The sequence below is a fragment of the Nicotiana tomentosiformis genome, chromosome 6 (assembly GCF_000390325.3).
Source record: "Nicotiana tomentosiformis chromosome 6, ASM39032v3, whole genome shotgun sequence".
Classification (NCBI taxonomy): domain Eukaryota; kingdom Viridiplantae; phylum Streptophyta; class Magnoliopsida; order Solanales; family Solanaceae; genus Nicotiana; species Nicotiana tomentosiformis.
Window position 1 is genome coordinate 122,813,617 of NC_090817.1, and position 18,073 is coordinate 122,831,689.

The window sequence follows — 18,073 nt, forward strand, 5'->3', positions numbered from 1 at the left end:
GAGAGGGTGCCACCTCCTTTTCCTCAAAGACTGAGAAATAAGAATGATCACCACATGTTTCACAAATTTTTAGATATGCTGAAGCAGATACACTTGAACATCCCTTTGGTGGACATGCTCCGTGAGGTCCCAAAATATATTAAGGATATAGTGGCAAATAAGAGGAGGTTAACTGAATTTGAGACCGGTGCACTTACTGAGGAGTGCACTTCCAGGATTTAACATAAGCTTCCACAAAAGCTTAAGGATCCAGGTAGTTTTACCATCCCCGTGAGGATTGGTGAAATTGATGTGGGTAGAGCCTTGTGTGATTTGGGTTCAAGTATCAATCTGATGCCGTTGTCAGTGTTCAAACAATTGGGATTAGGAGCTCTGAGACCCACCACGGTGCTTCTACAGTTAGCTGACATATCTTATGTTTATCCTGAGGGGGTAATTGAGGACGTCTTGCTGCAGATTGGGAAGTTTATTTTCCCTGCAAATTTTATCATCCTGGACTACGAGGCTGATGAGTTAGTTCTTATCATCTTGGGACGAACTCTTTTGGCCACTAGAGATGCCATTATCAAAGTCCGAGAAGGTAAGATGATCCTGAGGGTTGACAATGAAGAAGGGGTCTTCAATGTTTATCGAGCCATTCCGTTGCCTCTTCATTACGAGGACCTGGCCATAATTTCTATGATGAAGATAAATGAACCAGCAGTAGAGACAAGTGGATTTAAAGAAGATGCACTAGAAAAGGCATTGATGTTGTTCAATCACTTAGAACTGGAAGAAGAGGTTGAGGAGATGTTGCAAATTTTGGATGCATTTTGTGAATACATAAGAGAAAGATCCCAGTTTGAGCCTCTGGATAGGACAATAGGCCTGCCCCCTAGACCCTCAGTTGAGGAGGCTCCAAAACTGGAACTTAAACCCTTACCATCTCATCTTCATTATGTATATTTGGGTAGTTCTAAGACTTTACCTGTGATTGTTTCTTCTTATTTATCTAAATTTCAGGAAGAAAAGATCTTAGGTGTAATGAGGGAGCACAAGCATGCCATTGGTTGGACAATGTCTGACATAAAGGGTATTAGTCCTGCATTCTGCATGCACAAAATACTCATGGAGGAGGGACACAAGCCTAGCGTGGAACATCAACGCCGCCTAAATCCAATAATGAAAGAGGTGATAAGAAAAGAAGTGATTAAGTGGCTTGTCATATGTATAGTATTTCCCATCTCCGATAGTAAGTGGGTAAGCCCTGTTCAATGTGTACCTAAAGGGGGGGGGGGGTATGACTGTTGTAGTGAACGAACAAAATGAATTAATCCCAACTAGGACTATAACTGGTTGGCGAATATGCATAGATTATAGGAAGTTGAATAATGCTACACGAAAAGATCACTTCCCCCTCCCCTTCATTGAACATATGCTTGACAGGTTAGCCGGACAGGAATACTATTGTTTCCTTGATGGCTATTCAGGGTATAATCAGATTGCTATTGCCCCGGAAGATCAAGAAAATACCACTTTTACATGCTCTTATGGCACTTATGCATTTAAGAGAATGTCATTCGGGTTGTATAATGCACCTGCGACTTTTCAAAGGTGTATGATAGTTATTTTCACCGATATGGTGGAACGGTTTGAGGAGGTTTTTGTGGATGATTTTTTCTGTGTTTGGTCCTTATTTTGATGAATGCTTGACCAATCTTGCTAAAGTGCTTTCCAGGTGTGAGAGACTAATCTGGTACTGAATTGGAAAAAGTGCCATTTTATGGTATGTGAAGGTATAGTGTTGGGGCACAAGGTGTCCAAAGATGGACTGGAAGTTGACAAATCTAAGGTGGAAGCAATTGAAAAGTTGCCACCACCAATTTTGGTGAAAGGAGTTAGGAGTTTTCAGGAACATGCAGGTTTTTATCGTCGATTTATATAGGATTTCTCAAAAATTTCTTCTCTTTTGTGCAGGTTGTTAGAGAAGGATGTGTCATTCAAGTTTGACGATGCTTGTCTGAAAGCATTTGAGGAGCTGAAAAAGAAGTTAGTAAGTGCACCAATCATAGTGACTCCTGACCGGAAAGACCCATTTGAGCTGATGTGTGACGCTAGTGATGGTGCAATTGGGGCCGTGTTGGGCCAGAGGAGGAGCAAAAGTTTTAACTTCATTTACTACGCAAGCAAGACTGTTACTCCTGCTCAAATAAATTATACTGTGATAGAAAAGGAGTTGCTTGTTGTAGTGTGGGCGTTCGATAAATTTTGGGCCTATTTGGTTGGCACCAAAGTCATCGTCTACACAGACCATGCAGCCATCAGGTATTTGTTCGAAAAGAAATATGCTAAACCAAGGCTAATCCGTTGGGTTTTACTCTTGAAGGAATTTGATTTGGAGATCCGAGACCAAAAAGGATCAGAGAATCAAGTAGCTGATCATTTATCCAGGTTAGAAACTCGGAATCATGTAGCTGAGAGAGTCATCAAGGAAACATTCCCAGATGAGCAATTATTGGCCATTACTGCTGGGGAGGTGCCATGGTATGCAGATTTTGTGAACTATCTGGCAAGTGGAGAGATGCCTCCTGATCTTGAACCATATGCTAAAAAGAAGTTCTTGCGGGATGTGAGGTCATATGTGTGGGATGAGCCATTTCTGTTCAAATCTTGTACCGATCAATTAATGAGAAGATGTGTGCCCGAATATGAAATAAATGCTATCTTACATGACTGTCATGCCTCGCCTTATGGTGGTCATTATGCGGGAGACAAAATGGCAACTAAGGTGTTGCAATCGGGTTTTTATTAGCCTAGGGTGTTTAAAGACGCCCATGAGTTCGTGAGAAGGTGTGATAGGTGCCAGTGAAAAGCAACAATCACAAAAAGGCATGAGATTCCATTGCACGGTATTATGGAGGTTAAATTTTTGATGTGTGGGGAATTGATTTTATGGGTCCGTTTCCCTTGTCCAGTGGGTGTAAGCACATTTTGGTGGCCGTTGACTATGTGTCGAAGTGGGTGGAGGCCATTGCTCTTCCTACCAATGATGCCAAGGTTGTCGTCAACGTTGTGAAAAAGCATATCTTTACAAGGTTCGGCACTCACTCCGAGAGTGATGATTAGTGATGGGGGCACCCATTTCTGTAACAAGCTCTTGGACAATGTCTTATAACCATATGGGCTCAAATATGAGGTTGCAACCGCTTACCATCCTCAGACTAGTGGGCAAGTGTCACGACCCGAAATTTCCACCTTCAGACCGTGATGGCGCCTAACATTTCAACGTTAGAATAATATTATCCATTTTAAAATAATTTTTAAATTTATTAATAACAAAGAACCAAATGCGGAAGAAAAGTCCGAAATGTAGTGAATAATTCATAAAAATAACGGTGTCTAAATACCATCCCGGAAATGGTATCACAAGTGCACGAGCTTCTAGAATAATACAAATAAAGGTCTGAATAAAATAAAGCTGTCTGAAAATAAATACACAGCTAAAGTAAAGTAGATGGGGACTTCAGAACTGCGGACCCCGTGCAATTATACCTCAAGTCTCCTATGGGTAGCTGAAATCCGAGCAAGTCTATGGTACGCCACTGGGACCAACTCCGAAATCTGTACAAGAAGTGCAAAGTGTAGTATCAGTACAACCGACCCCATGTACTGGTAAGTGCTGAGCCTAACCTCGACGAAGTAGTGACGAGGCTAAGGCATGTCACTTATAATAACATGTACGCAATAATAGTAATAACAACAATAATATAAATAAATTAGGTAACTCATTTTTAACAATGGAAGCCAATTCGGCAGTCATAACCAATTATTATTTCAACCACTTTCCGTTGCAGCGTGCAACCTGTTCCCACAATATATTCATTTTCAGCTCTCCAATATATTTATTTTAATCAAGTATATATATAGACTTTTAAATAAGTCTAATGCGGCGTGCAATCCGATCCCCCAATATAGACTTTTTAATAAGTGTGTTGTGGTGTGCAATCTGATCCCCCAATATAGACTTTTTAATAAGTCTGTTGCGGCGAGAAACCCGATCCCCCAATATGGACTTTTAAACAAGTCTGTTGCGTCGTGCAACTCGATCCTCCAATATGGACTTTTAATAAGTCTGTTGCGACGTGCAACACGATCCCCCAATATGGACTTTTACTAAGTCTGTTGCGGCGTGCAACCCGATCCCCCAATATGGACTTTTAATAAGTCTGTTGCGGCGTACAACCCGATCCCCCAATATGTTCATTTAAATCAATTCTGTTGCGGCATGCAACCCGCTCCTCCAATATATTGATTTACCAATTCTTATAAAAGAAATTGCCCCAATAAATACAACAATTAATATGAAATTATAAGACAATAAGCATACAATAATTTTGATTAAATTATGAAACAAACAATGACAAATAACAATTTATTATGGAAATCAAGGAGAACATAGGCAGTTTATTATTTAATATGCTAAATGTCAAGTAGCAATTAAAACACATAAATAAAATAAACATGTAACAATTATTGCAAGAATTAAAGAATTAATATTTGACAAAGAATAAGAGAGAAATAATTATTATAACAATTAATTCGTGTCTTAAAACAATTTAATATGTTTAAATAATTAAGCAAGCAATTAAATTGACAAAGTATAGGTGCTCGTCACCTTGCCTATAAATCGTTGCACATGAAATTCACATAGTCAAATAATTCAGGGGTTCTATTCCCTCAAGTCAAGGCTAACCACGACACTTACCTCGCTTTGCAATTTCAATAAATTACTCGACCACAACTTTTCCTTTTAAATTTGTCTCCAAAAACTTCAAATCTATTCACAAACAATTCGATATAATCAATACGAATCATAGGAATTAATTCCATATGAATTTACTAATTTTCCGGATAAAATCCGAAATTCACTTTAAAAATTGACAGTGGGGCCCACATTTCAAATCTCGGAAAAACTTACAAAATTCGAATACTCATTCCGATACGAGTCCAACCATACAAACATTATCCAATTCCGATGTCAAATGGATCTTTAAATCATAAATTTTTATTTTTGGAAAGTTTTACAAAAATTCCAATTTCTTTCATCTAAATGATGAATATAGACATGGATTTATGAATTATAATCACTTTTGGTTATAGAACACTTACCCAATTCAAAGTCGTGAAAAATCGCTTTGGAATCGCCAAAATTCGAGACTCAAAACTCAAAAAATGAGTAAAAATGGCAAAATCCCGATTTTATGTGTTCTGTTCAGCATTTCCTCTTTTGCGGAAAATTGACCGCAGGTGCGATTACACCAGAAGGCCAAAATTTCAAATTTTTCCTTAAGTCCAAATTTTGATCCATTAACCATCCGGAATCCACCCGAGCCCCCCGGGACCTCAATCAATTATACCAACAAGTTCTAAAACATCATATGAACTTAGTCGAGACCTCAAATCACATCAAACAACGCTAAAATTACAATTCATACCTCGATTCGAACTTTGAGTTTTAAACATTTCAATTTGCAAATGTCATGCCGAAACATGTTAAATGAATCCTGAATGACTTCAAATTTGGCACACAAGTCATAAATGACATAACAGAGCTATTCCAATTTCCAGAATCGGATTCCGACCCCGATATCAAAGAGTCAACTCCGTGGTCAAACCTGGAAATCTTTAGCCTTTAAATTTCTAGTTTTCGTTATATGGTCATAACTTGAGCTAGGAACCTCCAAATTAAATTCCGGGCATACGCCCAAGTCCCAAATTACAATACGGACCTACCGGAACTGTCAAAACACTGATCCGGGTCTGTTTGCTCAAAATGTTGACCAAAGTCAACTCAGTTGAGTTTTAAGGCTCTATTTCACATTTTAATCCATTTTTCACATAAAAACTTTCCGGAAAATTATACGTACTGCGCACGCAAGTCGAGAAATTATAATTAGTGCTTTTTGAGGTGTTTGAACACAGAATTACTTATTAAATTTAAAGATGAACTTTTAGGTCATCACATTCTCCACCTCTAAAACAAACGTTCGTCCTCGAACGGAATTAGAAAAAGTATCTGAGCTGGTAAAAAGATGTGGATATTTACTCTGCATGTCTGACTCGGACTCCCAGGTAGATGCTTCTACCGGCTGACCTCTCCATTGCACCGGAACTGAAGGGTAACTCTTAGACCTTAACTGTCGGACATGTTGGGCTAAAATAGCTACCGGCTCCTCCTCATAAGTCAAATCTTTATCCAATTGGACTGAGCTGAAATCTAACACATGGAATGGATCACCATAATATTTCTGGAGCATAGACACATGGAACACCGAATGAACCGCTGATAAACTAGGTGGTAATACAAGCCTGTAGGCTACTTCACCCACCCTTTCAAGAATTTCAAAGGGTCCAATATACCTAGGGCTCAACTTGCCCTTCTTTCCAAACCTCATTACATCTTTCATAGGTGAAATCCGGAGCAATATTCTCTCTCCAACCATTAATGCAATATCACAAACTTTACGGTCGGCATAAATTTTTTGCCTAGACTGAGCTGTGCGAAGTCGTTCCTGAATAATATTTACCTTATCCAAGGCATCCTGTACCAAATCGGTACCTAACAACCGAGCCTTACCCGGTTCAAACTAGCCAACTGTCGAATGACATCGTCTTCCGTATAATGCCTCATATGGAGCCATTTGAATGTTCGACTGGTAGCTATTATTATAAGCAAACTCAGCAAGTGGCAAAAATTGATCCCAAGTACCTCCAAAGTCTATAACACAAACGCGAAGCATATCTTCCAATATCTAAATAGTATGCTCTAACTGTCCACCTGTCTGTGGATGAAATATTGTACTCAACTCAACCCGCGTGCCTAATTCATGTTGTACAACCCTCCAGAAGTGTGAGGTAAACTGCGTACCTCGATCTGAAATAATAGACACGGGCACACCGTGAAGGCGGATAATCTCACGAATGTAAATTTCAGTTAACCTCTCTGAAGAATAGGTAATTGCAATTGGAATGAAATGTGCTGACTTGGTCAACCTGTCTACAATGACTCAATCTGCGTCAAATTTTCTCTGAGTCCGTGGGAGTCCAACAACAAAATCCATAGTGATACGCTCCCATTTCCACTCAGGAATTTCTAACTTCTGAAGCAAACCACCAGGTCTCTGATGTTTGTACTTAACTTGTTGACAATTCAGACACCGAGCTACATATGCAACTATATCCTTTTTCATTCTCCTCCACCAGTAATGTTGCCGCAAATCTTGTTACATTTTGGCGGTACCTGGATGAATAGAATACCTGGAACTGTGCGCCTCTTCAAGGATTAATTCACGAAGCCTGTCAACATTAGGAACACAAATACGACCCTGCATTTATAGAACTCCATCTTCAACTTGTCATGACCCAAAATCCTGCTACATGCGTCGTGATGGCACTTAGTCTCTAAGACTAGGTAAGCCAATTTTATAACAATTCAAGCCATTTTGTTTTTCCAACAACGGAAATAATTACAAATATAACAACCTCCCAAGACTGGTAATACTGAGTCATGAACTCTAACTGAATACATGAAATGGTCTCGAGGATCGAATACTCAATATTGTTTGAATAATAAATAACAGTATAATAAAAGGGAAAGACTCCAAGGAACTTCGACGACCAAGCAGCTCTACCTCGAATCCTTGTGATCCCACTCTAACTCTGTCCAAGTCCGATATCTCCAATACCTGGCTCTGCACAAAAATGTGCAGAAGTGTAGTATGAGTACACCACAGTCGGTACCCAATAAGTATCAAGACTAACCTCAGTGGAGTAGAAACGAGGTACAGTCAAGACACTCACTAATCTAATAACCTGTGCAATATAGTATACAAAATAATAGGAAACAAATAACAATAAGGGCAACACAAATCAACCAGTGATATGCCCGACATGTCAACAAGAACACTATTAATATTGCTCAACAAATAATAAATACAAGTACACCCAATTAAATCAAGTTCTTCAAATAAATATCTTTCACATGTAATTCTTCCAAATAACTCTCTTTCAAATATAATTTCCTCAAATAAATATCTTTCAAATATAATTCTTTCAATAAATATTTTTCAAATATAATTTCCTCAAATAAATATCTTTCACATACAATTCCTTCAAATACTACTTTTTCAATAAAAATTCTTCCAAATAAATATTTTGAATATAATTCTTTCAATTAAAAGTCACCATGTGACACCTCATTTCATAATCATAAAAATACGGGTCTCGTCCCTTCTCATATTTTCACGGCATTTCGTGCCCATAATTAAATCATCATATTTCCTCGGCACCTCGTGCCCATTTTTCATATCACATCTGCACGGACAATTCACATGCAAATAATAAAATCATCATATTTTCCCCGGCACTTCGTGCCCACGTTTCATATCTCAACTGCACGGACAATTGACGTGCCAATATCATCATTATTTACTCACGGCACCTCGTACCCACATTTCTTTTCATAATCCGCCTGGCAGTAGACACAGGCTCCCAATTTCAATCATAAATTAGACTATTATCAATTTACCAATAACAAGACAAATTGCACAAGGTATAAAAATAAATACAAGGAAAATCACAACATCACATAAAATCACCAATGCAACCACTCCACATCATCACATATCATCCCTGGCAATAGCCACCCTTATCTCTCCTATAGCCACCCTTATCACTTCTATAATAGCCTCCATTATCCCTCCGCCCTGACAATATCAATATCCACCCTTATCGCTCCTATAGCCACCCTTATCTCTCCTATAGCCACCCTTATCGCTCCGCCCAGACAATATCCCAACACACATAACAACAGTGAAATGCCACCCTTATACCCACATCATATCAACAGTGAAATGTCACCCTTATATCCTCAAAATAATAACTCAACAATTTACACAGAATATTATCAAGACAACATAACAAAAATCAATTCATAACACAATTTGCCCAATGGCCACAACCAATTCCAAAGATATAACAAATCAATTAATTTCACAACAAATAGCCGAAGGCTCCACAAAATGTGTATAAGACCTCAAAAACAATCAACAGAGATAGAAATTACTCAGCATAGGGCAACACCTTCATTAATCCAAATTCTCAATAATTATATAAACACCTCTTCTTAAGCTCATTTAATTTATTATTTGCAGAGGAAAAATCCATAATAAAATTAAATTCCAAGAAATATCAAGCCATCAAACTCACGGAATTCACATAAATATACAAGTAACATTCACGTCAAATCATAGCGATTATATCAACGGGTAGAGGGCGTTGTCACGACCCGAAATTCCCACCTTCGGACCGTGATGGCGCCTAATATTTCACTTGTTAGGCAAGCCAACGTTAGAATAATATTATCCATTTTAAAACAACTTTTAAATTTATTAATAACAAAGAGCCAAATACGGAAGTAAAGTCCGAAATGTAGTGAATAATCCATAAAAATAACGGTGTCTAAATACCATCCCAGAATTGGTGTCACAAGTGCTTGAGCTTTTAGAATAATAGAAATAAAGGTCTGAATAAAATAAAGCTGTCTGAAACCAAACACACAACTAAAGTAAAGTAGATGGGGACTTCAGAACTACGGACCCCGTGCAGTTATAGCTCAAGTCTCCTATGGGTAGCTAAAATCCGAGCAAGTCTATGGTACGCCACTGGGACCAACTCCGAAATCTGCACAAGAAGTGCAGAGTGTAGTATCAGTACAACCGACCCCATGTACTAGTAAGTGCCAAGCCTAACCTCGACGAAGTAGTAACGAGGCTAAGGCAGGTCATTCACATTAACCTGTTTGGCATCACCGTGCCTCACTGTATCCTTGAGGACAAGTAAATGAGGATCATCATACTGCCGCCCTATGATGCACTCATATAAAGAAGACCGAGCGACTGTGCAAGCTAAAACCCGACTGGGCTCTAAAACATCTAACCTCACAAACTGATTAGCCAAAGTCTGAACATCTGGAGCTAACGGCCTCTCACCGACCAGAATATACGCAAGACTGCCCATACTCACAGTCTTTCTACTCAAAGCATCGGCCACCACATTGGCCTTTCCATGGTGATTCAAAATGGTGACATCATAGTCTTTCAACATTTCCATCCATCTTCTCTGCCTCAAATTAAGATCTTTTTGTTTGAACAGATACTGAAGGCTACGATGATCAGTAAATACCTCACATGAAACACCGTAGAGATAATGCCTCCAAATCTTCAGCGCATGAACAATGGCTGCCAATTCTAAGTCATAAACAGGATAATATTTCTCGTGAACTTTCAATTGCCGTGACACATATGCAATCACCATACCATCCTGCATTAATACTGCACCAAGCCCAATGTGAGATGCGTCACAATATACCGTCTACGATCCTGAACCTATGGGTAATACCAACACTGGCATCGTAGTCAAAGAGGTCTTGAGCTTCTAAAAGCTCAACTCACACTCGTCTAACCATCTGAATGGGACACCTTTCTGGGTCAGTCTGGTCAATGGGCTTGCTATAGATGAAAACCCTTCCACAAACCGACGATAGTAACCTGCTAAACCATGGAAACTCTGGATCTCTGTAACTGAAGTAGGTCTAGGCCAATTTTGAACAGCCTCTATCTTCTTAGGATCCACCTTTATGCCTTCTGCCGATACAACATGCCCTGAAAAGGCAACTGAGTCTAACCAAAACTCACATTTTGAAAATTTGGCATATAACTGATTATTCTTCAAAGTATGAAGCACACTCCAAAGATGCTACTCATGTTCCTCTCGACTGATGGAGTAAATCAAGATATCATCAATGAATACAACCACAAAAGAATCCAAATAGGCTTGAACACTAGATTCATCAAATCCATAAATGTTGCTGGGGCATTTTTAAACCCAAATGACATCACTAGGAATTCGTAATGCCCATACCGAGTCCGAAAAGCTGTCTTAGGGACATCAGATGCACTAATCTTCAACTGATGATAACCAGACCTCATAGTTATTTACCCGAATTAACGAGTCACATTTAATGCCACCTGGGCGGGCACCTATATCATAGGTTAAAACTCAATAATTACAATACAAATTTGGCAAGTATGCACAGGGAATTTCATACAAGAATTTTCAATTAGGCCTAACAGGCATGACTCCCTATTATTGCTATAGTACAACTTTATTTTAACAAGGGAGAACTTAAACACAAGAATTTTCCTCACAAGGATTGCATTCTTATATAACTTCCACTGCAGCTCGTAGCCCGGTTTAAACATATCAATTTATGTTAAAGTGTGAGGATCTCGTCCTCAGTTTCGAATCACAAATAATATGCACATCGTGCCAATCAAAAATTTCCATTTTCTTCTTTCAAATAATTTCAGTTACACCAAATCACAACACATAATGAACCCTATACTGGTAGGGCATATAATTAATAATTTGTAATTGATTATCCGGAAATTACATCAAAACTTACCGAAATGAGTACCAGAAAGCCACATTTAGCCTCACAGCTCTTATTAGAGTCCAACATAGAATGATAGGCGTAGTTATCTCCATAGAACCTACCAACACGAGTAAACACATAAGTAGATTATAGAATTACGAAGCTCACTCATAAGTGAAGCATAATATGAGGACTCGTCTCGATACTCAAAACCGAACCAAGTTAAGGAAATTATTCCTTTATATTAAATTGAGGTCGTGCCTGTAACGACACCATCTGATGTAATGACCTCCGCCATACCATACAACAATTATATCAACGGCTGGGTCTCCACCTCTAGGACGCCTTCTACCCGCTTGTCCTCCATCCCTAACTGGTCGTGTGGGTGGTGTAGTAAGTGCAATGGGGCACGTAGCCTGAGTGCTTTGATGAAATGTCTCTCCCATGTTAGGGACAAATTTCTCATGATGTGCCTAGTATCACCGTATTCATAACAACCCCTTTTACGGGTTTGGCTGCTCATATTGAGTCTGTGCCAGATAACTGGAATAACCATTGCAGTAAACTCATGTCGGTGGTGCATTAAAAGAATTTACTGGAGCACCACGAGTAATCCGATATGCGAACTAGGCTGGCTGACTGCCCGAGCCCCCGCCATAATGATTTATACTTGTAGAGTAGAATCCACGGAATCCCCCAAAACCTCGAGACGTCTTGGTCTCCTTAGTTTCCTTTTTCCTCACCCGAACACGTTCTAATATCTTGGAAATTTCTACCACTAGTGAAAAATAAGTATCAGCCTGTAGCTCCTAAGTCGTACAAAATTTTACGATCATAATTGAGTCCTTTAATGAGTTTGTGGACTCGCTCCCTGGATATAGGAAGCAAAGTAGGAATATGACGGGCTAACTTATTGAACCTGATGGCATATTCTGACATCGTCATGGTGACTTGACGCAACCGTTCGAACCATATGCGCCATGCATTACGGAGAATTCGGGAACAAACTTTTTCAAAAGAATTTCTGAGAACTAAGCCAAGTGGGCGGTGTTTCATTGGCTGGTCTGCCCCTCTTCATAGGCTTGCCACGGACACCTGTGGAGAATTATCTCTCCCAAGGCCAATTTCTTCTTTTGTTATGCTGACTCAACACTGTTGGGCTGACCCATTTCTTAACATACTCTTCGATTCTTCTTAGAGGTAACCCTTACCCCTATTTATACACCACGATCACAAAAGTAGAGCTCCATACAGACAAATCTTGGCACGAACCACATAGTCCAGAATCTCGTCAACCAATGTACTTCCTCCGAAGCACCCCAAAATCCGCAACTATGACGTCCACGCTGAGTAGACCTTCTCTAAATTTAAAGTTTTTTCTCTAACTCCTTTGGTACTGAAGTATAGGATTATTAAAGTAGGTAGACATACCGCAAGTCCCAACCTTATCTTCTACAAAATCCCAGGCCTTAAACATGTGTTAAATTATGGGGAACCTTTCAGTACCACATATATACATTTTAGGCCAAAACTAATATAACACATGACCCCGCAATACATCCATTGATAGTGGACTTCCCCCACTCGGTGCGAAGTCATAGTTCACCACGTCCGATGATCCATAATATTAATCTTCACAGCTCGTATAAATCAACCAGATGCCAAGGTCCATTGCACCCCCCACATGATTCACTGGGTGGTCTCTCAATGCGTCCACATCTTCAGTCGGAACCACACATTGAGGCAATGTTTGAGCATCTCTGGCTCCCTCGTAGTCCATCTGCGGCATCACGAACCGTCGACGCACAACTGATACCGAGTGCGCAATGTCATACACTTGTGGGTACAAAGGAATACGAGATATATGTTTCAAGCTAAATCAATGCCGCACGATAAGGAATGAAAAAAGTGATATTGTTCCTAAGCTTCATAGCCACTGAGAGATAAGTACAGACGTCTCTGTACCGATCCTTCAGACTCTACTAAGCTTGCTCGTGACTCGTGAGACCTATGTAACATAGTGCTCTGACACCAACTGTCACGACCCGAAATTCCTACCTTCGGACCATGATGGCGCCTAACATTTCACTTGCTAGGCAAGCCAAGGTTAGAATAATATTATCCATTTTAAAATAATTTTTAATTTTATTAATAACAAAGAACCAAATGCGGAAGAAAAGTTCGAAATGTAGTGAATAATCCATAAAAATAACGGTGTCTAAATACCATCCCAGAATTAGTATCACAAGTGCATGAGCTTCTAGAATAATACAAATAAAGGTCTGAATAAAATAAAGTTGTCTGAAAACAAACACACAACTAAAGTAAAGTAGATGGGGACTTAAGAACTGCGGATGCCTTGCAGTTATACGTCAAGTCTCCTATGGATAGCTGAAATCCGAGCAAGTCTATGGTACATCGCAGGGACCAACTCCGAAATCTGCACAAGAAGTTCAGAGTGTAGTATCAGTACAACCGACCCCATGTACTGGTAAGTGCCGAGCCTAACCTCGACGAAGTAGCTACGAGGCTAAGACAGGTCACTTACAATAACCTGTACGCAATAATAGTAATAACAACAATAATATAAATAAATTAGGTAACTCATTTTTAACAGTGAAAGCCAATTCGGCAGTCATAACATATTATTATTTCAACTAATTTTTGTTGCAGCGTGCAACCCGTTCCCACAATATATTCATTTTCAACACTCCAATATATTTATTTTAATCAAGTATATATATAGATTATTAAATAAGTTTATTGCGGCGTGCAATCCCCCAATATGGACTTTTTAATAAGTCTGTTGCGGCATGCAATCTGATCCCCCAATATAGACTTTTAAATAAGTCTGTTGTGGCGTGCAATCCGATCCCCCAATATGGACTTTTTAAGTCTGTTGCGGCGAGCAACCCGATCCCCCAATATGGACTTTTAAACAAGTTAGTTGCGGTGTGCAACCCGATCCCCTAATATGGACTTTTAATAAGTGTGTTGCGGTGTGCAAACCGATTCCCCAATATGGACTTTTTAATAAGTCTGTTGCGGCGTGCAACCCGATCCCCCAATATGGACTTTTAATAAGTCTGTTGCGGCGTGCAACCCGATCCCCCAATATGGACTTTTAATAGGTCTGTTGCGGCGTGCAACCCGATCCCCCAATATGGACTTTTAATAAGTCTGTTACGGCGTGCAACCCGATCCTCCAATATGGACTTTTAATAAGTCTGTTGCGGCGTGCAACCCGAACCCCTAATATGTTCATTTCAATCAATTCTGTTGCGGTGTGCAACCCGCTCCTCCAATATATTCATTTACCAATTCTTATAAAAGAAATTGCCCCAATAAATGCATTAATATGAAATTATAAGACAACAAGCATACAATAATTATGATTTATTTATGAAACAAATAATGACAAATAACAATTTATTATGGAAATCAAGGAGAACATAGGCAGTTTAATATTTAATACGCAAAATGTCAAGTAGCAATTAAAACACATAAATCAAATAAACATGTAACAATTATTGCAAGAATTAAAGAATTAATATTTGACAAAGAATAGGAGAGAAACAATTATTATAACAATCAATTCGTATCTTAAAACAATTTAAGATGTTTAAATAATTAAGCAACCAATTAAATTGACAAAGTATAGGCACTCGTCACCTTGCCTATACATCGTTGCACATGAAATTCACATAGTCAAATAATTCAGGGGTTCTATTCCCTCAAGTCAAGGTTAGCTACGACACTTACGTCACTTTGCAATTTCAATAAATTAGTCGACCACAGCTTTTCCTTTTAAATTTGTCTCCAAAAGCTTCAAATCTATTCACAAACAATTCGATATACTCAATACGAATCACAGGAATTAATTCCATATGAATTTATTAATTTTCCGTATAAAATCTGAAATTCACTTTAAAAATTGACAGTGGGGCCCACGTCTCGAATCTCGGAAAAAGTTACGAAATCCGAACACCCATTCCGATATGAGTCTAACCATACAAAAATTATCTCATTCTGATGTCAAGTGCATCTTCAAATCATAAATTTTTATTTTTGGAAAGTTTTAAAAAAATTCCAATTTCTTCCATCTAAATCCGAAATAAATGATGAATATAGACATAGATTTATGAAATATAATCACTTTTGGTTATAGAACACTGACCCAATTCAAAGTTGTGAAAAATCGCTTTGGAATCGCCAAAATCCGAGACTCAAAACTCAATACATTGAGTAAAAATGGCTAAAACCCGATTTTATGTGTTCTATCCAGCATTTCCGCTTCTGCGGAAAATTGACCGTAGGTGCGATTACACCAGAAGGCCAAAATTTCAGATTTTTCCTTAAGTCCAAATTTTGAACCTGTAACCATCCGAAATCCACCCGAGCCCCCCGGGACCTCAACCAATTATAACAACAAGTTCTAAAATATCATATGAACTTAGTCGAGACCTCAAATCACAATGCTAAAAATTACAATTCACACCTCGATTCGAACTTTGAGTTTTAAACTTTTCAATTTGCAAATGTCGTGCCGAAACATGTTAAATGAATCCGGAATGATTTCAAATTTGGCAAACAAGTCATAAATGACATAATGGAGTTATTTCAATTTCCAGAATTGGATTCCGGCCCCGATATCAAAAAGTCAACTCCGTGGTCAAACCTGGAATTCTTTAGCCTTTAAATTTCTAGTTTCTGTTAAATGGTCATAACTTGAGCTAGGGACCTCCAAATTAAATTCCGGGCATACGCCCAAGTCTCAAATCACAATACGGACCTATTGGAACTGTCAAAACACCGATCCGGGTCTGTTTACTCAAAATATTGACCAAAGTCAACTCAGTTGAGTTTTAAGGCTCTATTTCATATTTTAATCCATTTTTCACATAAACATTTTCCGAAAACTTATACGGACTGCGCATGCAAGTCGAGGAATGATAAATAGTGCTTTTCGAGGTCTTAGAACATAGAATTACTTATCAAATTTAAATATGATCTTTTGGGTCATCACAGCAAGTTGAAGTCTCAAATAGAGAGATAAAGCAGATCCTGGAGAAGACGGTTAGTGCAAGAAGGAAAGATTGGGCTGCAAAGCTTGATGATGCTTTATGGGCATACTGGACTGCCTACAAAACTCAAATCGAAACCTCCCCTTACAAGCTAGTTATGGGAAGGCATGCCATTTACCGGTGGAACTTGAGCACAAGGCCTATTGGGTGATAAAGAAGCTGAACTTTGATGCATAATTAGTGGGTAGAAAGCAGGTGATGCAATTGAACGAGCTTGATGAGTTTTTCTTGCATGCGTATGAGAATGGCAAGTTATATAAAGAAAATACCAAGCGCTAGCATGATAAGCATATCCACCATCGCGAGTTCGAACCGGGCCAATTGGTTCTCTTGTTCAATTCGAGGTTAAGACTATTTCTAGGGAAGTTCAAATCGAGATGGTCAGGCCCGTTTGAGGTAGTGAGAGTCACTCCACATGGTGCAATTGAGCTACGCGTCTTAGGTGGCGAGAGAACATTCTTAGTGAACGGACAAAGAGTAAAGCACTATTATGGAGGTGACTTTGATCGTCAGAAGTCGAAGGTGTTACTTGCCAATGATTAGACGAGATTCTGTGTCGTGCCACGATGTTAAATCCGCGACGTTAAATCAGACGCTTGTTGGGAGGCAACCCATCTTTGCTGCTTTATTTTATTTATATTTTTTATCTTATTATTGTTGTAGTGTTTGTTTATGTTTTGCAGGATTATAAGCATAAGAGGCAAAGCCATTGGAAGTGTGAAAATCGAGTTAGAAGGTGAGAACTAAGTATGGGGTGCCCGCACAAAGGACCATGCTTGGGGGAAATCTGAGTACCCCGTAAGCCGCTATTGCTTCGGCCTTTGGCCTTTCATAGAGTTTCTTGTCCACCCTCTTTATTTTTTTGATTTATTTGCGCATTGGGGATGCTGCACTCTTTTAAATGTAGGGTGGGAGAATTCTCTAGATAATTAGTGGTAGGAAGTTAGAAAAATGTTAACTTCTTATTTTTGTTTTCGTAGTTGTGTAGTGTTTTAGTATTTTATTAGCTATGAAAAAAATTGAAAGAAAACAAGTAGAAAAATTGGACTTTTCCCGACGATGGATCTCCTAGACAGTTTTCTTGAGGGATTTAGGTCTAAGGAAAAAGGACAAAAACATTTTCTTTGTTTGTAGTGTAGTAATTCCCCCTTAGTTTTTTCTTTGTGTCGCGTTTCTTTTCCAAGGGTTTTGTTTGAACCGGGTGTAGTTAGTTTTATTTTTTTAGGAGTAGGAGCCATTGTGAGATGAATTGAATTGAAGCAATATCTCTTGACTTTGTTATGCCTTGAGAATAGTGAGTACTTTGGTTGTGACGCTTAGGCTCAATTTTTGACTCTTGTATAAGTACCTTAAATTGTATGATCTAAAATTTGCTTAACTGCTTTGACTAGAGTGTCTTGATGAGTCCGATCCTGAGTGAGTTACGTGTCAGGTGTGTGTGAGGTTTGTGTATTATTCTGTGCATTGCATTTGATGTCTATAACTTGCCCCGTGTGTTTGCAAAGCGAAATAGTAT

The 18,073-nt window shown here is 38.9% G+C and overlaps 1 protein-coding gene across 1 annotated transcript; it reads left to right on the top strand.

Moving 5' to 3' along the window:
- The first annotated feature begins 333 nt into the window (after window positions 1–333).
- Window positions 334–17,304, top strand: LOC138894698 (uncharacterized). The gene is made up of 5 exons (XM_070179422.1): window positions 334–1,231; window positions 1,776–1,848; window positions 1,957–2,767; window positions 16,502–16,704; window positions 17,241–17,304. The coding sequence occupies exons 1-5, from the start codon at window positions 334–336 to the stop codon at window positions 17,302–17,304; spliced, it is 2,049 nt and encodes a 682-aa protein (XP_070035523.1).
- Window positions 17,305–18,073: the final 769 nt, after the last annotated feature.